The sequence below is a fragment of the Diospyros lotus genome, chromosome 3 (genome assembly GCF_014633365.1).
Source record: "Diospyros lotus cultivar Yz01 chromosome 3, ASM1463336v1, whole genome shotgun sequence".
Lineage (NCBI taxonomy): Eukaryota > Viridiplantae > Streptophyta > Magnoliopsida > Ericales > Ebenaceae > Diospyros > Diospyros lotus.
This window is the reverse complement of record NC_068340.1, coordinates 42096915-42124855: the sequence shown is the minus strand read 5'-3', so window position 1 is coordinate 42124855 and position 27941 is coordinate 42096915. Positions and strand designations below refer to the sequence as shown.

The window sequence follows — 27941 nt, the reverse complement described above, 5'->3', positions numbered from 1 at the left end:
GCCCGGTTGATAGTCGAATACAGAGATTAACGGCCACACAATTTGGCGGGACACTTGCAAAGACTGAAGACTCTTTAAACAGACAGAGAGATCGAAGGAACCGAATTTCCGGGCAACTTAAACGATGTCAGTCCCACAAACCAAACGACACGAAGCGAGGCCAGAGAAAATTCAGGCAAAGCAAAAATCCACTTTCCCCGTCGGATCTCCTTTGCTTTCTTCCCCTCTATTCCCACAATTTTCCCTGAGAAATTCCTGGAAAATTGGCCTCTGATCTGTGGATTTTCTCGTCACTCGGTGGTCACTCAGTTGCAGTTACGCTCAGAAGTATCGATTTTTGGGACGGTTTTGGTTTTGGATGGACCGAAGGAGCTGAGCATGGGGAATCTAGAACCTAGTTTCCTGTAATTGTTGATCGGATTTTAATTTGGAGCTGAAAATGGTATGTGACCTAATATTTCCTCTTATTTTCTTGATATCGCCAGATTAGAAGGGTTTTAGTGAAATTAAATTTCTGTAGTCAGAAACTACGGCATTTGCATTATGTTCCGAGTGTATTAATTTATGCACAAATTTCATGCTTTGACATCTGCATCATTCCATAAATGTTGTAGGGAACTGCAGTAAACATTATTGCTGGTTCTCATGTCTGGGTTGAGGACCCAGCATTAGCTTGGGTTGATGGACATGTGCTGAAAATTACTGGGACACAAGCTGAGATCGAGACTAGCAATGGGAAACAGGTTGGTGGATCACTTACTGTGGCAAGTCAGTTTTTGTCTAATTTTTGGGACATTTGTGAAAAAAGAAAAAAGAACACCAGGTGATTATGCCAGGGAGTTCGCAAATTACATGAAGATCATTGTGAACTTTACTACAGGATAATGCTGCCACTTGACAGTTTCTGATCCACATCACAATCATGTTCACTTTACCTTTACCTAGAGATGTGGAACTCAATATTAAGGTTACTTGTCAGGTTGTTGCAAAATTATCAAAAATTTATCCAAAGGATATGGAAGCTCCTGCCGGTGGAGTTGATGACATGACAAAGCTATCTTATTTGCATGAGCCTGGAGTCTTGGAGAACTTGAGGACTAGATATGAACTCAATGAAATTTATGTAAGCTTTCCTTGTCACTATGAAATAATACTCTAGTTACATCATGTACAGCCTATGCAACTGTATGCATAATTTGATGATGGATATTGTAAGTTGTAACAGACTTACACTGGAAATATTCTTATTGCGATCAATCCTTTCCAAAGACTACCTCATCTTTATGATGCTCACATGATGCAACAATACAAGGGAGCAACCTTTGGGGAACTAAGCCCTCATGTTTTTGCTGTTGCAGATGTTGCTTACAGGTTATCTTCTTTCCTTTCTGGCATATGTCACTGTTTGTCTTTTAATGGGCAATACATATACATAATCATGATGCACTTTCTGAACATAGGGCAATGGTTAATGAAGGAAAAAGTAATTCAATTCTAGTAAGTGGTGAAAGTGGAGCAGGTAAAACTGAGACCACAAAAATGCTTATGCGGTATCTGGCCTATTTGGGTGGCCGGAAAGCTACTGAAGGACGCACAGTTGAACAACAAGTTCTTGAAGTATGATTGGTGATGTTATTTTATTTCTATATTTAAATATTTTTAAGTACTCTTGTCATATTTCTTTTCTCGGGAAAAAAAATCCTCTGTTAGCTTCTACATCTTCTATATTGTTAAATAAGATCTCATAAGTTATTTGCACATACTGATTTGATGCAGTCCAATCCAGTTCTGGAAGCTTTTGGCAATGCTAAAACTGTTAGAAATAACAATTCAAGGTGAGGCATTTTTGTGCAGTGAAACATTTAGTTTAAGTTGCTTGGTGGAACACAACAAAATCTGGTTATATATTATGAAATCTTTTGAAGTGGAGAGAAAAAATTAATTTTCAGAGGGAATTATGACTTTCCAATAATTATTAAGCAATTATGAGGCTTAAGAATTGTCAGAATCTTGTGTGTGATGCTCTGTTAAATTTTGATAACGGTGCAGCCGTTTTGGTAAATTTGTTGAGATCCAGTTTGATAAGCAAGGAAGAATATCAGGAGCAGCCATCAGGACTTACCTTCTTGAGCGATCTCGTGTTTGCCAGATTTCCGATCCTGAACGCAACTACCACTGCTTCTACCTTCTTTGTGCAGCACCACAGGAGGCAACGGCACCTATATCTGAGTTGTCAATAACGTTTCAGTGCACAATTTGAGTTATCCTCACGTGTTTTAACTATACTTGCTGCAGGAAGTTGACAAGTATAAGTTGGGAAACCCCAAAACATTTCACTATCTCAAGCAGTCAAATTGCCATGAGCTGGTTGGTGTAAGTGACGCTCATGACTACCTTGCCACTAGGAGAGCTATGGATATTGTTGGAATAAGTCCCAAGGAGCAGGTATGTCAATTGCAGAATCATAACTTTGTTTTAGTTTCTTTTTTGTATTAAAAGTTAATTCTCTCTCTCTCTTTCTCTCTGTGTATATATTATATATCAGGAAGCAATATTCAGGGTTGTTGCTGCAATTCTTCACCTTGGGAATATTGATTTTGCTAAGGGAAAGGAAATTGATTCATCAGTCCCAAAAGATGATAAGTCTAAATTCCATCTTAAAACAACAGCAGAACTTCTTATGTACAAACACTTCCTGATATAATTTGCTGATTTTTTTCTCAGGTTACTTAGTTTCCTTTAAATGGTAGTAAATTCTGTTTTAATCTATAATTTAGGTGTGATCCTAAGGCGTTGGAAGATGCATTGTGTAAACGTGTGATGATCACACCTGAAGAAGTTATAAAACGATGTCTCGATCCCCATAGTGCATCAGTTAGCAGGGATGGTTTGGCTAAGACAATTTATTCTCGATTATTTGATTGGTAAGAAGCTGTCTCATGGTGATAAATTTTTAAATTTTGCCACTTAAACAAGGTGAACAATCCATGGCTCCCAGAAAAGTTATATTGGGAAACTGATGTATCCTATTGATGCTATTTTCTTTTTTAATCAATGCAGGTTAGTCGATAAAATCAATGTATCAATTGGCCAAGATCCAAATTCGAAATCTATCATTGGAGTCCTTGATATCTATGGTTTTGAAAGCTTTAAGCATAACAGGTAACCCTAAAATGGCATAAAAAACAGAGTATAATTTTGAAGAGACTGTATATGGGTTCTTAAAGCACTGGGCAATTCTCGAGTATTGATTTCAGCTTATCATCCCATGCAGTTTTGAACAGTTCTGCATAAATTTCACAAATGAAAAGCTGCAGCAACATTTTAATCAGGTACCTTTTGGATTATATATTGAACACTCACAAGTTAAGAGTTGTCACTGATTTGTAACTCACGTATTCAGTTGATGAATTTCAGCATGTTTTCAAGATGGAACAAGATGAATACACAAAAGAGGCTATTAATTGGAGCTACATAGAATTTGTTGACAATCAAGATGTGTTGGATCTCATTGAAAAGGTTAACCTTGTCCTTAATTTAAATTAGTGGTTCTTCTTTGGTGAATCTTAGTGGTCAGTTATTATTGGCTGTGCAAGAGCTTTGATGTAATTGGCTATATGTGTCCATCAGTCCATGTCAAATCCAACTGGCTGATTGCTCGTAGATGCATTTAAACCTTCTAATTCTTTCTGTTGGATATTTTTGAAGCTACTGATTCTCTTTAGATTCTTTGATGAATCCGATAACTAGCTACTGCTAGATCACAGGTCCAACCTACTGATTTATGTCATATGGCTTGAGTTCTCATCCAAGATTTTAGGTCTTCTGGGTTCTTTTATTTTTTGTCTTTTGTCATTCCCCCCATAATGGGATAAAGGTTTGGTATGTTGTGTTTTGTGATTTGAGTTTCTCTAGCATTACTAGAACTCAGTCAAAGCAAAGAGGATAGTGTGCATTGTAATTGTTTCTGTGAAACTTAGGAAGAAAACCTAGCTTTTAATAGTTATATTTCACTTAATTAAATTCATAAACTATACACCTATATATATATACAAATACAATGGGCCATGGGCCATGGGCTCTAACATAGGATAAGCCCTAGACTATAACCATATAACTCAACACTCCTTGTCAAGCTGGAGCATATATATCATATGCACCAAGCTTGCTACAAATATGCTCAATTCGAGGACCCCTGAGAGACTTAGTGAAGACATCTCCTAACTAGTCATTGGAATTGACAAAATCTATGGTAATACAGCCAGATAAAATTTTCTCTCGGATGAAGTGACAATCTATCTCGATATGTTTGGTCCTCTCACGAAAGACTGGATTGGAAGCAATATGTAATGCAGCTTGATTGTCGCAAATTAATTTCATCTGTGATATCTCCCCAAACTTGAGTTCCTGAAGCAATTGTTTTAACCAGATAAATTCACACGTTGCCAAGGCCATAGCATGCTATTCTGCTTCTGCACTCGACCTAGCAACAACCTCCTGCTTCTTACTTTTCCAAGATACTAGGTTTCCTCCAACCAGAACACAATATCCTGACGTAGACCGTCTATCAAAAGTAGAACCTGCCCAATCAGCATCAGAATATCCAACTACTTGAGTATGACCTCTGTCCTCATACAATAGTCCTCTACCTAGAGCTCCCTTAATATACCTGAGAATCCGGACTACCGCATCCCAGTGGCTATCACAAGGAGACTGTAAAAATTGACTGATAACATTGACTGAGAAAGAAATATCTGGGTGAGTGATAGTGAGATAATTAAGTTTTCCGATTAGCCTGTGGTATCTTCCAGGATCAGCAAGAGGCTCCCCCTGTCTTGGTAAAAGCTTTACATTAGGGTCCATAGGAGAATCTATAGGTTTACAATCAAGCATCCCAGTTTCTTCTAGAATGTCTAACACATACTTTCATTGAGAGATAACAATACTAGAACTGGATTGAGCAACTTCTATGCCACGAAAGTATTTAAGTAACCCCAAGTCCTTAGTCTGAAAATGATGGAAAAAATGTTTCTTCAACTGAATAATACCATCCTAATCATCACCTATAATAACAATATCATCCACATAGACAACCAAGTATATACACCTCCCCTGTGATGTGTGTTTATAAAAAACTGAATGATCAGACTCACTACGAGTCATACCAAAGTCTTGAATGACAGCACTGAAACAACCAAACCAGGCTCGAAGAGACTGCTTCAACCTATATAGTGAGCGATGGAGTTTACAAATCTGCCCAAACTCCCCCTGAGCAACAAACCCAGGAGATTGCTCCATATAAATCTCCTCCTGAAGCTCATCATGTAAGAAGGCATTCTTAATATCTAGTTGATACAACGGTCAGTGGCACATAGCTGTTATAGAGAGAAACAAACGCACAGAGGACATCTTAGCAACAGGGGGAAAAAGTGTCACCATAGTCAAGGCCATAAACCTGAGTATACCCTTTGGCAACCAAACAAGCCTTGAGGCGATCAACCTGATCATCAGGACCCACCTTGACAGTATAGATCCACCGACAGCCGACAAGAGATTTCCCTAGGGGTAAAGGAACCAAATCCCAAGTATCATTGGAATGCAAAACAGTCATCTCATCCACCATTGCTTGTCGCCACCTCGGATCAGAAAATGCCTCACTAACAGTCTTAGGTAATGAAACAGAGGATAAGGAAGACACAAAAGCACAAAAAGGAGACGAGAGATGGTGATAGCTAAGAAAATTATAAATGGGGTGAGGATTGCGAGAAGAACAGGTACATTTTCGAAGGGCAATAGGAAGTAGATCCTCAGAGGGCAGGACCGCGGCAGGTGGAGAGACTGGAGCAGGATGTGAGGCAGCAGGAGTCGCTGAAGTACTAGGAGATACGGGAGAAGGCGCAGGAACAACATCTCCACCGGGAGGAGATCGAGGCTGATGACGTCGATGATAAACCTGCAAGGGGGTAGAAGAAGGAACATGGAGAATAGGAGCAGGAGGACTCGCGGGAAGAGGGATGGCCTCAGAAATGGGTTGACACTCGAAAGGAGGCGAAGGGTAGAAAGGAGACGACTCAAAGAAGGTAACATCTGTCGAAAGAAAATAGCGGCGGATGTCAGGAGAATAACACCGATAACCCTTCTGAAGGCGAGAGTAACCAAGAAAAATGCACTTGATGGATCGAGCAGACAATTTATCTTGATTGGGAGACAGGTTATGGACAAAGCAGGTGTAACCAAAGACACGGGGAGGAAGAATATATAATGGTTGATCAGGAAACAAGAGAGAGTGAGGAATTTGGTGTTGAAGAACTGAGGAGGGCATCTTGTTAATGAGATAGCAAGCAGCAAGGATAGCTTCAGCCCAAAAGCGAAAGGGGACATGATGATGTAGAAGAAGAGTGCGAGCAGTTTCAATCAAATGTTTGTTTTTACGCTCAGCAACCCCATTCTGCTGTAGTGTATATGCACAAGACGACTGATGCAAGATCCCTTGAGAAGACATAAAGGTAGTAAAAGGAAGAGAAAAATACTCAGGGGCATTGTCACTGTGCAATACTTGGACAGAGGTATGAAATTGCGTTTTGATTTCAGCACAAAAGGATTCAAAAATTGAGAATAACTCAGAACGATTTTTCATTAAATGTAACCATGTGCAATGAGAATAATCGTTGATAAACGTTACAAAATATTGAAAACCCAAAACAGACACGACACGACTAGGACCCTAGACATCGGAATGAACAAAAGCAAACGGGGACACAACCCAACTATTGACACGCTTTGGAAAAGAAGTGCGAGACTGTTTTCCAAGTTGATAAGACTCACAATGAAAAGACGACAAACTAGATAAACTGGGGACCATCTTCTGAAACTTAGCCAAACTAGGATGTCCCAAACGATTGTGGAGAAGAGCAGGAGACTCAGTCACCAAGCAAGCAACAGGCAATGCAGGAAGGTTGAGATGATAGAGACCCTGCGACTCACATCCGACGCCAATCATCTGTCCCGTACCGCGATCTTGGATAGTAACAGAATGATCATCAAAGGTGATAGAACAATTTAAGGCACGCGTAAGTTTACTAACAGAGACAAGATTAAAGGGACAATGAGGAAGATAAAGGACAGAATCTAAAGGCAAAGAAGGTAAGGGTTTGGTAGTGCCAATAGCTTTAGTAACCGCTTTGGACCCATTGGCTAATGTTACAGAAGGTAAAGAAATAGAATTAGTAAAATGAGAGAACAAATAGGGGATTACCAGAGATGTGGTTAGAAGCACCTGAGTCCAGGACCCATGGTCCCAAAGAAGATGACTGAGCTAGACAGGCAGTGGAATCACCAGTGTGGGCAACAAAAGCAACTGTGGATGAGATTTGCTGGGACGTCTTATACTTAAGATACTCATCATAGTCAGCCCCAGTGAAAAGGACAGATTGCGGTGGATGACCATCAAAGGACTCAGATTGAGAACCATCAGCATGAGCAACATTAACACGAGGAGGGCGGCCATGCAACTTATAACATTGTTCCTTAGTATGCCCCCCCCCACTTGTGACAGTAGTTACACTTGGGGCGTTTGCCCCTGATTACCACGATCTCCTCCCTGTTCACCACTACTCTGAATCTGTGAAGCCATGACTGAATGATCACCTGCAGAAGATAAAGGCACTATAGGAACAAATGAAACTCGAATAAGACAAGAATACACTTCATCCATAGTAGGTACAGTGGGACTAGCAAGAATCTGATCATGTACAGGAGCAAGCTCAGGACCAATGGTAGCAAGAGTACACACCATGAAGAACTTATCCCGTTGAGTTAGATCCTCTGTAGCAGTCTTACTAGCAGGTAACAAGGAGTTAAATTCAGCTTTAATAGAGGCCATCCGACCAATAAAATCAGGAAGAGTCAAACTTTGTTGTCGTAAACTGAGCAGATTAGACACCACTGAATACAGGCGTTGAATGTCATTAGTGTATAACGTCTTGGCTTGAGCCTACAATTCATAGCATGTGGTATAGTTAGTATAGATCGGATGAAGAGAGGGATCAATTGACTGCCACAGAAGACTGCACAACAAAGCATCAGCTCTCTGCCACTCAGATTTATTTGTGGTCACATTCTCGGCCTTAGTAGTTAGATGATCCTGTAAACCTTGACCCATACACCATAGTTCAACCGCCTTGGACCAAGAGATATAATTGGAACTGCCCATCAACTTCTCAGTAGCAATTGCTGGAGGAGACAAAATACCAGAGAAGGAGCCAGATTTACTAGTACCAGCCATGTTGGATCAAATGGAGCCCTACAAGATCAACAAATTTGAAACAAAAGGGTGAAATAAGCCAAAAAATAAAGGCTGGATGATCCAGCACAGAGAACAGGCGCGCTAGAGTGCCGGCAGATGGCGGATGTCGGTGACCGGCAGAGGCGGATGGCGACGAAACCATCGGATTTGGGATGGACTGAAGGAGGCGAGTCCAATGGTGAAGACGGCGTTGCGATTGGAGCACTGGTGAGAGAAATCGGAGCAAAAACGTCTCCGTGAACAGTGCGAGAGAGGCGGCGTGTGGCAGCGGCAACGACAATGTTCCTCTGGGGGTCAACAGATTGGAGGCGGCCGAATGCAACGGCAGTGGTGGTGTGCGTGATCGGTGGCCTAACGGTGAAGACCCGTTGCTGACCAGTAGCGTGCGCGACGGAAACGCAGTTGGCGGCGACGACGGTGGCACGGTAGGCTGCGGCGGTCGATGGCGACACGACCGACAGTGGTCGTCGATGATGTGGGTGGTGTCGGCTGCAGCGGCTAGGGTTTGTATGGTGGCTTCTAGGGTTTGTATTAAAAGCTAGGGTTTGTATTTTGGCTCTAATACCATGTGAAACTTAGAAAGAAAACCTAGCTTTTAATATGTATATTTCACTTAATTAAATTCATAGACTATACACCTATATATATATACAAATACAATGGGCCATGGGCTCTAACGTAGGATAAGCCCTAGACTATAACCATATAACTCAACAGTTTCTACCCAGACCATCAGTTGCTCCTTCTGGCTTCATATCAATAGGTTTGCATAATCTGTTGTACTATTGTCACATAGAGGAGCATGTGTTCCCTAACTTCCTTTTGTAGCATGTCCACTATTTATAGTGCGTTCACTGATTTGATGGATGTTGTAAGTTGTTTACCTTTGTGATTCACAGCTTTCACCTTTGTTTTGCAGAAACCTGGTGGAATAATAACTCTTCTTGATGAAGCCTGGTATAATAGTTTTCCTTCACTCTTCTCAAAACAAGTTCATAATTCTCTAAAGATGCTTAGGATGCTCAAATTTGAAATTTTTTCCCCTCAATTTTGAACTTTTTTCCCTTCTTGGTTCATTGTATGTTAGAAATCTATTAAATTTATTAATTTGAGTAGAAATCTCATATTTCAAGCAAGGAGCTTGTTTTGTTCCATTGAAATGACAAACATACCAGTATCTAAGAAACTAACATGCAACAATACTAGAAAATTGAAATTTTATTTTATTTTACTGAAACACAATGGAATTTTGGGGAGACACTTTGAATATTCGAAAACAATGGGTTGTTTTAACAATATAAGGAATGCATAATAAGTCATTTTATTTATGTTCTTGTGCACTGGGTTCACCCCTTTTTTTTTTAAATCTATCATAAGAATATATATATTAGAAAGAAAATAATTCTTAATGTGCATATTTAGACTTTTGTGAAAGACATTGAGCATTTTCTTGATCATTACAATAGTTACATTGTTTAAAAAAATATATATAATTGGAGTTTTCTCATCCTACTAATTTAATTATTCATCATTGTGTGATTTTACTACTACAACTACTCATGCAAACCTGATGGTCTGAAGTTTTTAAGATTCATTTTACTTTAAAACAACTTTATTCTTAATGTGGTTAAATTAAAAAACAGAACACTAAAAATTAACAATGTATGCATTAAGGACCTCCCATACAATGGGACACTTAAACATGTCTTAATAATTTATTTACAACTAATTTTATTTGTATTTTGTATATCTTATTAAGATGTATGAAACATGATTAAGATGGTTTAGACATGTGAGAAGAAAATCATTAGGCATGCTTATGTGATCAGTAGATGAAATCGAAGAAGTTTGTTGCAAAACAATACTTGGTGGTTGGGAAAGCCTCTAACATGACATAGTATATAAGAGCCTTACAGAAGATATAAACATAGATAGAGGCAGGTGGAGAGCTAAATTTCATGTAGCCAACCCACTTGGTGAATAAAAAGGCTTGTGATTGTTGTTATTGTAATTTTGTAGCTCTTATGTGGTTGGAACTGTACACATATTTAAATATGTATGACTTGTGTTTCATATGATTGATTTTATTTGACATTATTTAATGCACGTGAAATTTACTTCGAAATTTTTCCTTGTAACCTATGCATAAAAAAATGTATAAGTCTCAAAACAAATTTCACTTATTTAATTATTGTGCTTATATAAATGATTATATAGAATTCAGTTTTAGTCTCCAAATGATTTCTAGATTTTTAATTTTTTTACTGTTCCACAAAATTTTCTTAGATGTTTCTGTTTTTGAGCCAACCAAAAAATAATATTTCCTATAGCGAAACTTGAATTTAAGTGATTCCTTTAATTTCCTAGAGCTATTATTTCTTATTATTGTTGATTTTTTTTGTTCCCATTTCAGTATGTTTCCAAAGTCAACACATGAAACATTTTCAAACAAGCTTTATCAGACGTTTAAAGTTCACAAACGCTTTATAAAGCCAAAACTGTCTCGTACAGATTTCACAATTTCACATTATGCTGGGGAGGTATGTTCATCCACCAATAGAGTTACTATGTGGTGTAGGTTTTTGTAACACTTAGATGCTCTCTATTATCCCATTAATTCCAGGTCCAATACCAATCTGACCAATTTTTGGACAAAAACAAAGACTATGTTGTTCCTGAACATCAAGACTTGTTGAGTGCTTCCAAATGCTCTTTCGTGGCAGGCCTTTTCCCTCACCTCTCTGATGACATTGCCAAGTCTTCAAAATTTTCTTCAATTGGGTCTCGTTTCAAGGTATCTTTAGTGCTATTTAGCAAAAAATATTGGTGACCGTAGGCATGAAATATCTGTAGCCAGTAAGTTGACAACTGATATAAAAACTAAAATTGACAACAAATGTCTGCGATTTTCCATGATGCAGCTACAACTACAACAATTGATGGATACCTTAAATGCTACAGAACCTCACTACATTAGATGCGTAAAGCCAAATAATCTTCTCAAACCTGCCATATTTGAGAATTCCAACATCATGCAACAGTTGCGGTGTGGTGTAAGTGAGATGATATTTTAGTGTTAATGTTGGTTTTTGTAATTTTGTGCAGTTGGCATGATTAGTGTTCTCTTTCCAGGGTGTGTTAGAGGCAATCAGAATTAGCTGTGCTGGATACCCTACTCGTCGACCTTTTTTTGAATTCATCAACAGATTTGGACTTCTTGCACCACAACTTTTGGAAGGGAGGTAAGTATGCTCTTTTAGCATTAACTGCAGCTTAGCAGAGATGTGAGCATCAGTTTATATTTCAGCTGCTAGGCCGATTTAGGTTCACTATTGGATGTTATCATTTTACCTGGTGAAATGTTAATGGTCTTTCTGAACCTAATCTATTTGTCAGCAATTACGAGGAAAAATCTGTGTGCCAAAAGATACTTGAAATGAAGGGGCTTAAAGGGTTCCAGGTAACTACCAGGAGCTTCTTTGCTGTTTTTGGTAACTTATGCTGGTCTCCCATCATCTATCTCAAGTGCTTCATAATATTGTTCAGTCATATATTAATTTCCTTTTAAATATTTAAATACATCACTTGAGACTGAGTATGCTAAACAAGCAATAATCTGTATTGTTAGGAAGAAATTTCTCTCTTGGCCAAAAGAAGTCCTCACTTAATTTTTGACCATCAATTTCATAGACTGCTAAATGATTTTGCAGATAGGCAAAACAAAGGTTTTTCTTAGAGCTGGCCAGATGGCTGAACTAGACGCACGCAGAGCAGAAATTCTTAGTAGTGCAGCAAAATCTATTCAACGGCGTATACGAACTCATCAAGCTCGCAAACAGCTCATAGCACTACGAAATGCTTCTGTTTTTATTCAGTCAGTGTGGAGAGGTCAGCTATCTATAGAAAAACAGAAGTCTGATTCTACTTTGTGACATGCATACTGCCATTTTCAAACAGTATAAAAGTTTTAGTTCTTATGTGAAAATACTTCCCATACCACAAAGAAAATGGTTACGCACTATTAGGTTGTTTCCTTGCTTTTTCCCCTTCTATTGTTTGGTAGCTCAGCATAACTTAAGCATGCTATTTTATGGTAAACAATCGAATCTCATTTTCATTTGTTTTGTGTTTGCTTTTTAGGTAAACTTGCTGAAAAACTTTATGAAGGTTTAAGAAGGGAAGCGGCTGCTTTGAAAATTGAGAAGCACATACGTAGGTATGAGGCCAGAAAGGCCTATAGAAGACTCTATAATGCAATGTTTGTCATACAAACAGGATTGCGTGCAATGGATGCTCGTAAAAGTTTCAGATTTAGGAAGCAGACCAAAGCTTCAATTGTTATTCAGGTTGATATATTTCAAAATATCAACATCATGGATTACTCATTTCAAGTGTCTAAATCTCTCAGATAAATTTTCTGTCTTTAGGCCCAGTGGCGTCGTCACAGAGCTTCCTCGTACTACAAGAATCTCAGAAGAGGAGCAATAGTTTCACAATGTAGGTGGAGGGGTAGAATTGCCAGGAAAGAACTGCGGAAGCTAAAGATGGTCTGTCTTTAAGTTGAAGTTGTTTTTTATTTTTGAACCCCGATCATATTTTGTTACAAGAGTTAAAATAATTTTTTCTTCATGAAATATAAATCCAACTTTTTATAAAATATTCATAGAATTTAATTTAGAAAGTAAAAGGGAGCAATAATTTATTATGTAAACTATGTAATTGTATCTTCCTTTGCCTGTGTCTAGATATTGTCTACGACTTCCATATGTAGATATTTTTTGCAAATTACTTAACTCACTATCGAAACCAATGCAGGCTGCAAGGGAAACAGGAGCACTAAGAGAAGCAAAGGATAAGCTTGAAAAACAGGTGGAAGAACTCACGTGGCGTTTCCAGCTGGAAAAACGTTTAAGGGTAATATATTCCCTGCATCTACAATCATTTATATTGAAGAAGTTGCTTGGTTTGACGTCCAATCTTCTTTGGGAAGTTCATCGATAAGGGTCTAAAATATCGAAAAAGAAATCTTATGCTTGTTACACAGTTAATAGAATGAAAATTGGTTTAAGTCAGTCCAAAAAATTGTCTGACTTCTACATTCTTGAATTACTTTGATGTTGCCCATGAAAGAAGTTGAAATTTTAATTTCTCTTGTATATTGTAGCATCCTCATGCCAAAGGTTTGGAATTTTGCATGCAGACTGATATGGAAGAAGCAAAAGCACAAGAGATAGCAAAATTGCAGAATTCTTTGCAAGTTATGCAAACCAAAATTGATGAAACAAATGCATTACTCATCAAGGAACAAGAAGCTGCAAGAAAGGCTATTGAAGAAGCACCCCCTGTCATCCAGGAAACCCAAGTTTTTGTTGAGGACACTGAAAAAGTTGAATCTCTATCAGCAGAAGTCAATGGTTTACAGGTAACGTTCATTATGTATGTACTAATTTTTTGTCATAAAGAGTATTCTATTTTCAACACAAGTGCTAAAGCATTCTAGAAGTACTATTTTTTGTGTGCTTCCATTAGATCATAAGAGCCTGCAAAGGAATGGATGAGCTAAGGGAACCTCAGGCCAATACACAGAGACACCCAAACTCCAGGCAAAACACAGAACAAAAACCTACAAGAAAAAGACCAAACAGACATCAAACCAAAAGATCATTCCTTTCTTTAAATTATCCTTCGTCATTTTCTTTTGATTTCCTTCCATTTGATTCATCAGAAGGCCCCTATTCCTTTCTTCTTCCTTATTGAACCATCTTGCATTGAAGTTCCTGATATACTGAGCTCGAATAGCTGATGATATTGGCACAGCATCCATTACTTGTTGCCACTCATTTAACACATGATTCATTCTTCCACATTTATAACATACATCTCCAAGTCCCTCATATGAAAACTGGACATTTAAACTCTGCCAACTGGCTCCTTGATCATCATGGATCCAACTAGTGGATTGTTGAGTATCATGCTAGCTTTAACCCTTAAACATTCAAACCCCATGTACCTTCTTATGAATTCCTCATCAACCTAAACCATGGTTCCATTGGAACCTGCTACCATCCTTGCATCTCCCACTGTCATCTTGCTTGGGGGTAAGCCTCCTATCTGAGTCCAATTGATGGAGTGCCATGCCACAATGGAATTGCCCACATACCTTGGAATTCGACATTAAGGTCTAGTATCTCTAACTAAAAATAGGGGGCTCAAGCTATCAAAAACACATTGATCACAATATTTCTGTACTGACTCACCCTCTTTCTCTAGCAATGGCCTAGCTGCATCCCTTCTCTGCTCTGACCTTCCATGTGTGCTTGACGCCTGTCATGACTCCCAGCTCATCACCAATTCCTGTACAAAAAGAGAGAAATTTCAAGATGCAAACCATCATACACAAAAACAAATGAAATGTTTTTAAGTATAAATCAAAATATGTTCATGTTTTCATCATACTTGTTTTAGAAAATATCTGAACATTAAACATGTTGGGAAAAAAATATGAGCAAAAACAATAATCTAATTAAAAATTTCTAAAAGTCTAAAGTCACAATTTTTTCCCAACACATGTATCATGGAAATGTTGAAAGGATGTTTTAGTCTTGAAATATAAAAAACAAGATGTTTGGGCTTCTGTCCAATATGTGTTGGCAAATGTTGATTCACCGATATGGACATGGCACTTTCTTAAAAGTGTCCATGTTTTTTGGTTAGCAGGGGGTAGCCTTTTTGTTAGTTGGAGGAATGTAAACTAAAGGTATTTCAGATTACTTCATTTCTTCAGAGTGTTAATAAGATGGCACAACATTCATGAATCGCAACTGTGATGACTGTAGATAATGGATATAAATACTCTATGTGGCACTAACTTGGCTAGACTTGCTTGATTATTTAGTAATTTATATTGGACTCTCTGAATCCTGGCATCTGAATTTTGCCTCAATAGTTTTGTTGTCTCTGGAGGCAGAATTCCATGAAACTGGTATCTTCAACATCCTTCTTGGTCTTCAGGTCTTGCTGCAGTCAGAAAAGCAAAAATTTGAAGATTTGGAAAAGAAATATTCTGAATCTGAAGAAAGGCTTAAAAATTTGGAAGAAACAGAAAAAAGAGCTCATCAACTGCAGGAATCTTTAAGCAGGTAGTATGATTTAAGAATATATTGCCTTGAAACTTTCATTTTTTCAGTGAATCTCTTATTTGATGCGATTTGTATGCGTTTCTTTCATTGTGTTTCTCTAGCTGTTGTTGTGCTTCTCAATTTCGAGAGGAATTTCCTTTCAAAATGTGAAACATGAAATCAAATTGCAGTCGAATAACTTGAGCAGGCAACACATCATCCTTTTCTCATACAAGGTATTAGCCAATATATTAGTTTTATACGGATCAAAAAGAAGCAGCAGATTGCATCATCTAAGTTTTCTGGGAATGACAGTTAAAAGGGTCTAAGAAATAGCAATGGTATTATGGCAACAAAGTAAATGAGAAGTGGTTATCCATAATGCAGGTGATATATAGATGGAGAGCGGCTCTGAGATTGGGATCCCAAGTCACATATTTTCCTTCTGTTCATCTGATCACAGCTGTGATAGTGTATTTCCTTCTAATTTTAAAATAGTAGGAATCCCACTTCAATGCAACTATGGTAATTTACTTGATAAAAGTTGTTCCAAATGCCCCAAAACCACCAGTAGAAGAACTATTTTTCTGACGTCTTATTTTTAGAAAATGAATTGGGTTAAAGAATTATTTTCTACCCTCGTCTCAGAAATATGACACAAGTCATGCTAGTTAATCAACATGAAGGATAATGCTGTGGCTTTCATGATATGCAGCATCACTGTCATGCATAGTGAAATCTAATATTCTAGAAGCTGAATCTTTTCATTGCTGGATGAGCAAGAGCCATACCCGTCCACTGTTAATACTTAAAAAAATGTGATGTAAGCCAGAGTTCGTCAGGCTTTTATTTGAATATCTATGGGAAAATAAATATCCCACTCTTTATATTTATCTGTTATTATTTTATTGGGTTCTCCAAGACCTTTCTCATTTTCCTACTAAGAGGCTCTTCTGTTCCCTTGAAAAACATTAACAAGTATACCATATAAACTAGATAAAATAATGTTTGTCTTATTGAATTCAGCTGTTCTCTGCCATCAGTTCTGTCACTTTCTTTGTCATCGGTGAATCTCTCTGCTCTCATTTTTTTTATTCTTTTTGTTAATATCAAAGTGATCAATTAAAATGTAGAATGTCTATCACATATTGGAACACAGAAGAGATATATGCTACATAAACTAGATAATCTCATAGCATCAAGATTGAGTTTGTGTAAGATAAAAAAGGATTAGAGGAACCACTCAGTCTATCAGAAGCACATAGATGCACTGAAATAAATCAGAAGCAAACAAAATAAGCGAAGAGACAAATGATTTTTCAAACCTAGAATATAATAGAGATTGCATGATAAACATATCATTATCAACCCTTTCTCTCTCTCTCTCTCTCTCTCTGTGGCACTGTAATGGAGAGAACAAAATTTGAATTCAATTTTACCCCATGAGATTTTCAATTTACAGTTTACCTCTAACCCAATTCAACAAATGTATTTTCCAAACATGACCAAACCGTGTCATCTGATTTTTCCTCATTTAATTGTCTATGGTTGCCAATCATACAGTTTAATGAACTTTCTTATTCCTGTTTCTTGTAGTTTTATCATAATTCTATGTTAACATCCTCATCTCCACTGAAATCCTTTTCCTAACAAGCCATTTTTTGATTGGCTAACATTCCGTACCAATGATATATAGCTGGTCATGTGGCCATATTGTAATTTTTCCTTTTAAATGGCCATGCATCAATAGGATAAGAAACCAGAGCATCGCTTCACTTAATTATCATGTCTTAATTTTACAAATAATAACAATAATCTAATAAAAAAAAAAAGACATCAACAATAATTCCCCTTCTTTGTGAATGATGCAATCTAATAAAAATTCTGCATCTTTTAGTACTTTTAGTCTTCTAACTTCGTATCTGTATATTCTTTTTACCTTTTCTCTTTCCTATGAATACCTACATGTTTACTCTTGTTATATGCTTTATGAAAACAACATTATTATTATTATTATTTTTTCTGTAAGTGAGAATTAAATTAACAGAAAAAACCGCAAAGCGTCTATAGCTTACACTAGAGCATACCCCAGGCACAAACACACCAAACACCCTACATCAAGGCAAAATAAACTAGAAACACAAAAAAAGGAAAAAAAGAAATGAAGGCTTCATGCCAGATCCACAAGCACAAGACGAGCACTCTCAGAACCATGTGTGGCCCGAGCAAGGGCATTCCTTTTCTTTCTTTCTTTCTTGTGCTGCGACTTTGACTTCACCTAGACAAACTCTGAATCTGAACTGTCAACCCTAAATGATGTTGAAGCATCATCCTCTATTCGAACACCCTGGCCTCGGTCCTCCATATCCAACTCACCATTCACACCCATCACCCCCCTCCATGTCCCCAAGGGAAGGAATATCCCTATCTTCTTCCATAAGAGTGCAAAAACGATTCTCAAATCGAGACCCCCTATCTTGAGAATGAGAAGAAATAGCCTGGGAGGCATGCTCAACAATTGCTTTGACAGACCCCTAGGGAGCTACCTTCCTTGACAAATTACCTGTTTGCTTGCTTCCCCGAGCCTGCCCACTAACACACCCCTTAGGTGGCACCACAAGGGCAGGGCGAGGAGCATCCGGCGCTGAAAAAAGGACCTTCGAGCAATTCTCTCTTCCTGTCCCTCCTTTGTTTAGTCTACTGAAACAATACCATTAGATTGTAATGTGTACCATGATTCCCATCTTGTGCATGTATAGGCAATTCTTCCATACATAATCCAAAAAGATACTAACTTTATATAGATACCTAACATTAGCCTGCAAGCTGGATAAGTAATGTTAGTTTATTCTATGGGTCTTCTCCCTATGGTTATTGTAGAAGAAATCAATCTAATTCTTCGTATATTGGAAAACTGATACAAGGGCTTTTTATAGACATACACTCTTTGACCCTAACGACTCATACTTCAATACTACTCCCTAATATCTCTCCTAATTTGTAGGAAGAGATCAGTTTACAAAATACAATAAAATAAAAAATAAGAAACTGAAAACTGATAATACATATGGATAAATACTAAGAGAAGATAGAGATAAAAGTCTTCCTTTGATAGGACTCTCAGGAATCTGCTATCGCCAACACTCCCCCTCAAGCTAGGGAATGTATATCACTCATCCCTAGCTTGGATACTAGGTCTTCAAACTGTGCGGTAGGCAATCCTTTTGTTAGAATATCAGCCACTTGACATCTTGATGGCACATATGAGATATTGAGGAGACCTGAATCAAGCTTTTCTTTGAGGAAATGACGATCAATCTCAATATGTTTTGTCCGGTCATGTTGGATTGGATTATGAGCTATACTGATCGCTAACTGGTTATCACATAGCAACTCAATGGGTCTCTGTACTGGAATTTTTAGATCTTCTAGTACTATTTGCAACCATAGAAGTTCGCATACTCCTAGAGCCATAGCTCGAAACTCAACCTCTGCACTTGATCTTGCTACAACTCCTTGCTTCTTGCTTTTCCAAGATACCAAATTACCCCATAGGAACACACAATACCCAGTTGTGGATCTCCTATCAACTAGAGACCCCCCATAGTCAGCATCCACATATCCTTGAATCTTTAAAACATCTCCTGGGGTAAATAAGATTCCCTTACCTGGTGTAGCTTTAAGATAATTCAAAATCCTCCTTATTGCTTGCATATGTTCCGAGGAGGGATTATGCATAAATTGACTTACAAGGCTCACTGCAAATGCTATATCAAGTTTAGTATGTGAGAGATAAATCAGCCTACCCACCAGACGTTGAAACCTCCCTTTATCTATCACCTCATCTTTGGTATTTGCTTGCAACTTTAGGTTCGGATCCACTGGTATGCTAGATCCTTTTCCTCCTAGAAGCCCCGTTTCTATAAGTAAGTCCATAATATACTTTCTTTGTGACAAGAATATGCCATCTTTTGAGTATGCAACCTCAATGCCCAAGAAATATTTCAGCACCCCAAGTTCTTTAATTTCAAATTCTTTAGCCAAGTTCTGCTTTAAGATTATCTGTTCAGCAGTATCATTACCAGTAACCACAATATCATCCACATATACAAGTAAAGCTATCATCAAATCACCATGATGCTTGATAAAGAGAGTATGATCCTCCCTGCTTTGATGATATCCCATAGATAGCATAGCTTTAGAAAACCAGCCGAACCAAGCACGTGGAGATTGCTTTAGCCCATAGAGGGCCTTTTTAAGTCTACATACTCTTCCTCCCCCTTTCTGGTGAAAACCAGAAGGTAGTTCCATATATATCTCCTCCTCTAAATCCCCATGCAAGAATGCATTTTTCACGTCAAATTGTTGGAGTTGCCACCCATGTATTGCTGCCAATGAAATAAGAACCCTAACAGAAGTCATCTTTGCGACCGGGGCAAAAGTTTCAAGATAATCAATGCCATAGGATTGGGTGTAGCCCTTGGCAACCAACCTTGCCTTGTACCGGTCAAGAGTACCATCAGCTTTGAATTTCACATTAAATATCCACCGGCAGCCAACCAGCTTAACACCTTTGGGTTTGGCCACGAGATCCCAAGTATGATTTTTGTTAAGTGCCCACATCTCCTCTAGCATAGCTTCTTTCCACTTAGGGTTCTTTAGAGCTTCTTCTACTGATTTTGGGATAACAATAGCATCCAATGAAGAGAGAAATCCTCGGTGGCTAGATGATAGGATAAATAGTTGGACATGGGATGTTGAGTACATGATCTAATTCCCTTCCGGAGAGCAATAGGGAGATCAAGGTCAGTAGGTTCGGGGCATGGACTGCACTCTGCTAGAGCATCATCTTCACTTGATGTAGGTTCCAGGGCTGGACAAGGGACTGATGATTGGATAGGCTGCTGAGTAGAGATGTGCTGTCGTCTTTTGTAAACAAATGGAGAACCCTTGTACCGAATTGGAGATGGCTGGGAAATGACATGGGCTGGTTGATGGTCACTGCTAGACATTGGGAATAGAGTCTGGTTCATGATGGATGGGTAGTGAAGTTCCAAAAGGCTGGTTTCTACCAAGGGAACAGAAGTTTCAGAGGCTGGATTTTTGCTGAAATTAGGCTCCCCCTGACTACTGGTTTGAAGAGGGGCAAAGTATGACTCATTTTCATGGAATGTAACATCCTTAGACACATAGAACTTCCTTAGGGTAGGATAGTAGCATTTGTAGCCCTTTTGAGTAGGAGAATAGCCTAGGAAGACACCTATGAGCCCTTGGGTCAAACTTGTCCCGGTGGTTTTTAGGAATGTGAACAAAACACACACACCCGAAGACTCTAAGTGGTAGTTGAGAATGCAAAGAAAAATCAGGATAGAAGGAGGCTAATTTTTGGAGAGGACTTTGATGTTTTAGGACCCTAGATGGCACTCTATTTATAACATAAGTTGCTGTTAGCACAGCCTCCCCCCAAAACTATTTTGGAACTTGATGATGGTGAAGAAGCGTGCGGGGTGACATTGAGAAGGTGTCTTATCCTTCTCTCGGCCACTCTATTTTGTTGGGGGGGGTGTCCACACAAGATGATATATGAATAATGCCTTCCTTTTTGAAAAATAGATGCAAGGGATTGTTAAAATAATCTTTTGCATTGTCAGTCCGGAATTGTTGAATAGATGTGCCAAATTGAGTGAGAATCATTTTGTAGAAGTGTTGTAAAGCAGACCCAATGGCAGATTTGTCTTTTAAAAGGTACACCCAACACATTCTAGTGCAATCATCAATGAAGGTGATGAACCACCTAGCTCCCGAATAGTTTGAAATTTTAGATGGCCCCCAAACATCCGAATGGACTAAGAAGAATGGTTTAGAAGATAATTTATTGCTGATAGCTTAAAGCACTCGATGGTGCTTTTCCATGACACACACATTACATTGAAAATCACTAGGCTCTAGGTTTCTAAACAAACTAGGGAACATGTTCTTTAATAAAATGAAAGGAGGATGGCCTAATCTAAGATGGTGGAGCCAAATTGAGGAGAAATCAGTAGAGGTTTCAGTGGAATATGCCATCCCAAGCCTTCTTTTTTTTGTGTTAGGATTCTCCCCTTGCAAAATGTACAACCCATTATACTCTTTAGCCACACTAATCATCTTCCCCATGTCCTTGGCCTGAAACTTGCACAAATGAGAAGAAAAAACAGCATAGCAGTTTAGATCTTTGGTTAATTGATGAATAGAAATCAGATTGGTAGTCAAATTTGGGACATAAAGAGCATAACTGAGGGTTAAAGAAGGGCTGATGTGAATGGTATCTGTTCTGGTAATAGGGACTGATACACCATTTGCAATGGTGATTTGTTTGGCAGTGGTAAGGGGCTCATAGGTCTCAAAAAAATTGGCATTAGGTGTCATGTGATCCGTGGCTCCTGAATCAAGGATCCACATGTTATCCCTATCAATTTTTGAAGCTGAAAAAGAACAATTGGTTAGAGATATACCTTGCTGATCAGTGGAGCATGAAGCTCCATCTTGGAAGGTTCTTAGGAAGGCTTTTAGTTTGCTGAGTTCTTCAGCATTTAACAGCTTTAGATCAGCCTCTGTTGGCTCTTTTGGCTCTTCTTTTCCACCCTTTTCTTCCGGATCCTTGCTTGAGAGATAACTTTGAGATCTCATATTCTTGAATCCTCCAATCTTCTTCAACACAGCCTCCTTTCCATGTAATTTAAAACAAGTTTCCCTAGTATGCCAGGGCTTCTTGCAATGAGTACACCATTGTCCTTCTCGACTTGTATTCCTTGTTTGGGTGACTAATCTCCCAAACCTCATCCCATCTCCCTCTTTGTTTTTGATAAAGAGGGCTGATCCTTCAGGACTATAATCAGTAAGCATCGCACTTCTTCTATTCTCCTCACTTCGAACGATGGCAAAAACCTCATTTAGGCTAGGAAGTTTGTCCTTACCTACGACTTGTACCCGAACTTGATCAAACTCTTGATTCAAGCCTGTTAGGAACTCTATAATTCGATCTCTCTCCACAATCTGATGAAGGGCAGCAGCATCTGTTTTGCACACCATTTTAATTGCTTGATATTGATCGAGTTCCAGCCATAAGCCCCTCATTTGGTTGTAGTATTCGGTCACTGTTAGCGGCCCTTGTTTAGTGGAGTTGATCTTTGTTTTTACCTCAAAGATCACTGATGCATCTCTAACCTTGGAGAAGGTTTGCTGGACAGTTTCCCACACTTCCTTGGCTGTGTTTAGGAACATATAGTTCTTACTTATGTCTGGCTGCATTGTACTCCACAGCCATGACAGAATTCTTGAGTCTTCCACATCCCATGCTATGAATGATGGGTCTTCTTCTTTTGGTGGATTTGCTGTCAAGTGACTTCCTTTGCTTTGGCCCTTGAGGAGAGTTCTGACCAGTTGAGCCCATTGAAGATAATTTCTACTATCTAATTGGTAGGATTGATGAAGAGTTGGCAATTCGACAGCCATAGGAGTAGAGTCTACCGGATTTAGATCTTCGATTATGCTAGGAGAAGGAATGGAGGATGCAGGGTTTACCTCGGATGTCTCTGTCATACTGTCAAAGGCTTCCAAGATCACTCACTGATGGAAGAAGGAAAAAATCTGCAATGAAGGCAAGTGCAATGGAAGGAAGAAGCACTCAGCAACGGAAGATTTTGACACCAAGGATGGGCTAGAGAGACGCTGGAGATCAGATTTGGAGCAGCCGGAAGCGAAAGGGCTGCAGACGCTCCTTCACGCGCCAGCGTGTGGAGTAGGAAGTAAACTGACAGCGCGCGCGTGTGGACTCTGATAGCGGTGGTTCTCCGGTGGTCGGCCGATCTGATGACGGCAAACCCAATAGTGGTGGCGGTGCTAGAAAGCGATGGCCGGACATAGGTGTTTCTATGTGAACAGTGACGGTGACTGTGAACAGTGATGGTGCAATGAAGGCACTTGAAGTTGTGCAATGAAGGCACTAGGGTTTATTGTATCAACCTATAACGAGGCTCTGATACCATGTAGAAGAAATCAATCTAATTCTTCGTATATTGGAAAACTGATACAAGGACTTTCTTATAGCCATACACTCTTGGACCCTAAAGACTCCTACTTCAATACTACTCCCTAATATCTCTCCTAATTTGTAGGAAGAGATCAGTTTACAAAATACAATAAAATAGAAAATAAGAAACTGAAAACTGATAATACATATGGATAAATACTAAGAGAAGATAGAGATAAAAGTCTCCCTTTGATAGGACTCTCAGGAATTTGCTATCGCCAATAGTTATATCTCCACCATGCATGCCATCTATCAGTTAAATATAACTATTTTTTATGTCTTTCTTTTCCAAAGGCAGCATTGAATCTACTGTGGTCCTATAATCTTTCTTCAAGTCTACAAAAAATTGTTTGAAGATCTTCTTTAAACTATACATTGCTGCTGTAGCCTTTTGGATAAATGAGGTGCTTGCCTTATTGACCTATCTTGTATGGTTACAGAAATGGCATGAAGTGCTTCCCTTGGTTTTTCATTAAGTATTCTTAAGGCGGATCCTTCATGGCATTGCCTTGAGGAGTTCCTTTTACATTAAAAAACTGAGAGTAGTATCTGTTACCTAATCTAACTTTACACATTTTTATGTTAGAGCTATGTGTTAAACTATTACAACATTGCCCGTGCCAAGGGAACACAGTTCACATGATTTCTTTATGAGCTACCATCGCTGTTCGTCTATAACATGCAACATTTATGGCTTGCATACTGCAAAATCCAGCTTGCAGCATTGAGATAGTCACTCTGCTGTTTTCATGTACTTTGGGTGTGATTAATTTACTTCGGGAATTCCCATCAGGCTAGAAGAGAAACTCGCCAATATAGAATCAGAGAATAAGGTCCTTCGTCAACAGGCTGTCTCCATGGCACCTAATAAGTTTCTTTCAGGACGCTCTAGATCTATTCTTCAGGTGCTTCAAGATAATAATTTTCTTCTCGTTATAAAACAATGTTGAGGATATTTTATGAAAAGTTTTTTTCTATTTGGCAGAGGGGATCTGAAAGCGGTCACTTGCTTGCTGAAACGAAGACTACTTTGGTAACTTGACGACATTGATCTTGTTGCATGTCTTATGAATGCATTCTTTTATAACTGTGTTATGTTGATTGCTCTATAAAATGCTTTAGGAGCCGCATAGTCCTTCATTAAGCCAAAGGGATTCTTCTGAGGTAGAGGAGAAACCCCAAAAATCACTTAACGAGAAGCAGCAAGAGAATCAGGAGCTTCTTATTCGATGTATCACGCAACACCTAGGCTTTGCTGGGAGAAGACCAATTGCTGCCTGTATAATCTACAAATGCCTTCTCCAGTGGAGATCTTTTGAAGTTGAACGGACTAGTGTGTTTGACAGAATCATTCAGACCATAGGCCACGCTGTTGAGGTTCGAACCTCCCAATCTGATAGGCTACTAGTACTTCTTCTTGCGTTTGTATAGAATAAGCATCTTATAACTCCAGGATTGCTATTTGGATTGAAGACCCAGGATAACAATGACGTCTTGGCCTATTGGTTGTCCAATGCCTCAACACTTCTGTTCCTACTCCAGCGTACACTAAAAGCAAGTGGTGCAGCTGGAATGGCTCCTCTACGCCGTCGATCATCCTCAGGTCTGTTTGGAAGAATGACACAGGTATTATGAAGTTCCTGTTTGGATGTAAAGGTTCTTCAATTCAAGTGTTCCTCCTTTGGTCGGCTTCAATTATTTACTGTTATTTCTTTATAGAGTTTCCGCGGAGCTCCACCAGGAGTTCATCTTTCCCTTGTAAATGGTAGTATTCCTGGTGGAGTAGAAAATCTGCGCCAAGTTGAAGCCAAATACCCAGCTTTGCTTTTCAAGCAGCAGCTCACAGCTTATGTAGAAAAAATATATGGAATGATTCGAGACAATCTAAAGAAAGATATTTCTCCGTTGCTTGGGTTGTGTATTCAGGTACTTGTACCTAGCTATTACTAAGTTGATGTTAGAAAAAAGAATTCCAATTTATTGGTTTAAGGATAACTTTCTAACCCGTGGAATTTAGGCTTGCGATGTTGTAATTTATTCGTTGAATATCAAAAATAGGCACCAAGAACTTCTAGGGCAAGCTTGGTTAAGGGACCATCACGTTCAGTTACCAACACAGCAGCGCAGCAAGCACTGATTGCTCACTGGCAGGGGATTGTGAAGAGTCTTGGAAATTTCTTGATCACACTGAAATCTAACCATGTAAGTTGAATGTTGCTTTCACTTCTGCCCTTCTCCTTCCCCCTTAATTTAGTGATGAAAATAGTTATCCCATGTCTTCTAGATATCATCATTGGCCACTGCACCTCCAACCAGGTCCAGTTCTAAACATGGCCCATAAAAAGTCCTGCTTATGTAGTTGATAGCCCAGACCTTGTTGGAATAGTTTGGGCTCTTTTTCACTTTTTTCTTTGTAGGGTTTCACCATTGAAACACCTTTGCTTACTTGTTATCTTTTTCAGGTCCCCTCATTTTTAGTTCGCAAAGTGTTCACGCAGATATTTTCATTCATCAATGTTCAACTATTCAACAGGTAATCTACTTATGGTCCCTTTCGATGATTTTGAGTTATACGGTAGACAAAAGTGTTTCACGCGTGTTTGTTATGGCTGCAGCCTTCTATTGAGGCGAGAATGCTGTTCATTCAGTAATGGTGAATATGTTAAAGCAGGATTAGCTGAACTGGAACAATGGTGTTGCACCGCCACAGATGAGGTAGCCTCAGTTTGATGTAACTTCACCTTCTGTCCTGTACAGTTCCTTTATTATTATTATTTTTCACTAATGTTATAAATTCCCATTTAATAATTTCCCCCCCCCCCCCCCCCCAAAAAAAATAAAAAATAAAAAAATATCAGTATGCAGGTTTAGCTTGGGATGAGCTCAGGCATATCAGACAGGCTATTGGATTTTTGGTAGCCCGTCCATTCTCAGACTTTCTTGCATTATTCCATCTTGTAACAGAAAGTAGAAATGTTATGGTGCTCCCTTGAAATTGCTGTTTTCTGATCCAGGTTTTACATCAAAAATCAAAGAAGTCACTGGATGAAATAAGCCACGATCTCTGCCCGGTGAGTGGTACTCTTGCTTAGGCTAATTTAAAAGGGCAGGAGTGGGGAAACCGGTGCTGGCTAACAGCCTCTACCCTGCTGGGGAATCGGAAGAAGTATGGGGTAATCCATAGCTCAAATCACCCCTCGGTGCAAGGGACAGGATTTGAACATTTAGCGGGAGTGCTAGTATTGACATGCTTTAGACTACTATAACAATATCAACTTGGTGGTGTGAGTGCTGCACATTTTAGAACAATAGGTACTGTAATTTGCTCCCTCCATTTTAATTGGCCTTATCTTTCTCCCCCTACAGGTGCTTAGCATACAACAGCTATACCGAATCAGTACAATGTACTGGGATGACAAGTATGGCACACACAGTGTTTCCTCGGATGTAAGTTCTCATCATAATAGATTCATGTTGCCACTGATGCACCCAGTTCTTGATTGGCATGTAAAATTTAAGTAAAAGGTTGGCTGTTACAAGGTCCAAGGAAATCTATCTCTTCATGTAGGTTATTTCCAGTATGAGAGTGTTGATGACTGAAGATACAAATAATGCAGTTAGCAATTCTTTTCTGCTGGATGATGATTCAAGGTCAGCAACTCTTTTCTCTTGCCTCTAATCACAAGGTATTCAATAAACAACTATGAGAAAAGAGCAACTTAAATGGGCATATAGAGCTTCAGGAATGGGGATCTTACTTGCAGTTTGGTAGGCTTTCAGCAGTAAATTGCTCAAACCCTTTTCCCAACCTCTAGTGATGACTGATGCCTGACAATGGTTCATGCTGCAGCATTCCATTTTCAGTGGATGACATGTCTAAGTCAATGGTACAAATAGATGTCGCCGACATCGAACCACCACCTTTAATTCGTGAGAACACAGGTTTTAGCTTTTTGTTGCCGCTTGCTGAGTAATCCTTCTCATTGTCTTACACTGGATGGCTCGAGTTCAAGTCCTCCTCTGTCAGATACTACACATACAAGCTACAACACAGTTTCTTGTCATTATACATTAGTTGGAAAAGGGAAACCAACAAGAAACCATGTAAGCATAATTGTTTTAAAAAAAAAAAACGGTCTATTTTCTTGTACAACTAGCTGTTTTAAAGCTTTCCTTTTCCCCCTGCCAGCTGCCAGATGTTTTCTTCTTTTAGTCCTTTCAAAGTTATTCTTGCATTACTTATTTTGATTTGAGTCTGTACAAAAGATAACAGTATCTGTACTTTAACTTTGTAAAATCTACGACTGTTTTAAGATCAATTTTTCTTGCTTTGTTCTTGTGGGCTGAGTGTAAAAGCCATTTGAGACTCTCTGTAAAGCAAAGAAATAAGTAGTAGAAATGCAATTATATCAGCGGGCAAATAAGTAGTAGAAATTAACTAATTTAC

The 27941-nt window shown here is 38.8% G+C and overlaps 1 protein-coding gene across 2 annotated transcripts; it reads left to right on the top strand.

The window, feature by feature from the left end:
- The first annotated feature begins 8 nt into the window (after positions 1-8).
- On the top strand, positions 9-27827 carry LOC127797478 (myosin-9-like). Of its 2 annotated transcripts, none has more exons than XM_052330411.1 (38): positions 9-442; positions 615-743; positions 980-1123; positions 1226-1371; positions 1461-1617; positions 1777-1835; positions 2050-2209; positions 2296-2445; positions 2546-2682; positions 2778-2924; positions 3061-3162; positions 3275-3332; positions 3418-3519; positions 9225-9262; positions 10719-10845; positions 10929-11099; positions 11227-11358; positions 11438-11547; positions 11705-11765; positions 12016-12193; positions 12446-12651; positions 12733-12852; positions 13121-13219; positions 13506-13727; positions 15317-15444; positions 24288-24399; positions 24480-24527; positions 24617-24871; positions 24968-25120; positions 25214-25420; positions 25553-25696; positions 25957-26027; positions 26110-26209; positions 26353-26409; positions 26509-26565; positions 26861-26941; positions 27063-27145; positions 27345-27827. In XM_052330411.1, the coding sequence occupies exons 1-38, from the start codon at positions 440-442 to the stop codon at positions 27466-27468; spliced, it is 4578 nt and encodes a 1525-aa protein (XP_052186371.1). In that variant the 5' UTR covers positions 9-439; the 3' UTR covers positions 27469-27827. The 2 variants fall into 2 exon arrangements, with proteins under 2 accessions (XP_052186371.1, XP_052186370.1); XM_052330410.1 differs by having other exon boundaries at positions 11702-11765.
- Positions 27828-27941: the final 114 nt, after the last annotated feature.

Bases quoted from the DNA above. Each gene is read 5' to 3' on its own strand.
- LOC127797478 (XM_052330410.1), top strand. The intron at 25,121-25,213 runs GTATTATGAAGT...ATTTCTTTATAG, and splicing joins TGTTTGGAAGAATGACACAG to AGTTTCCGCGGAGCTCCACC. The intron at 26,942-27,062 runs GTAAGTTCTCAT...CTCTTCATGTAG, and splicing joins CACACAGTGTTTCCTCGGAT to GTTATTTCCAGTATGAGAGT.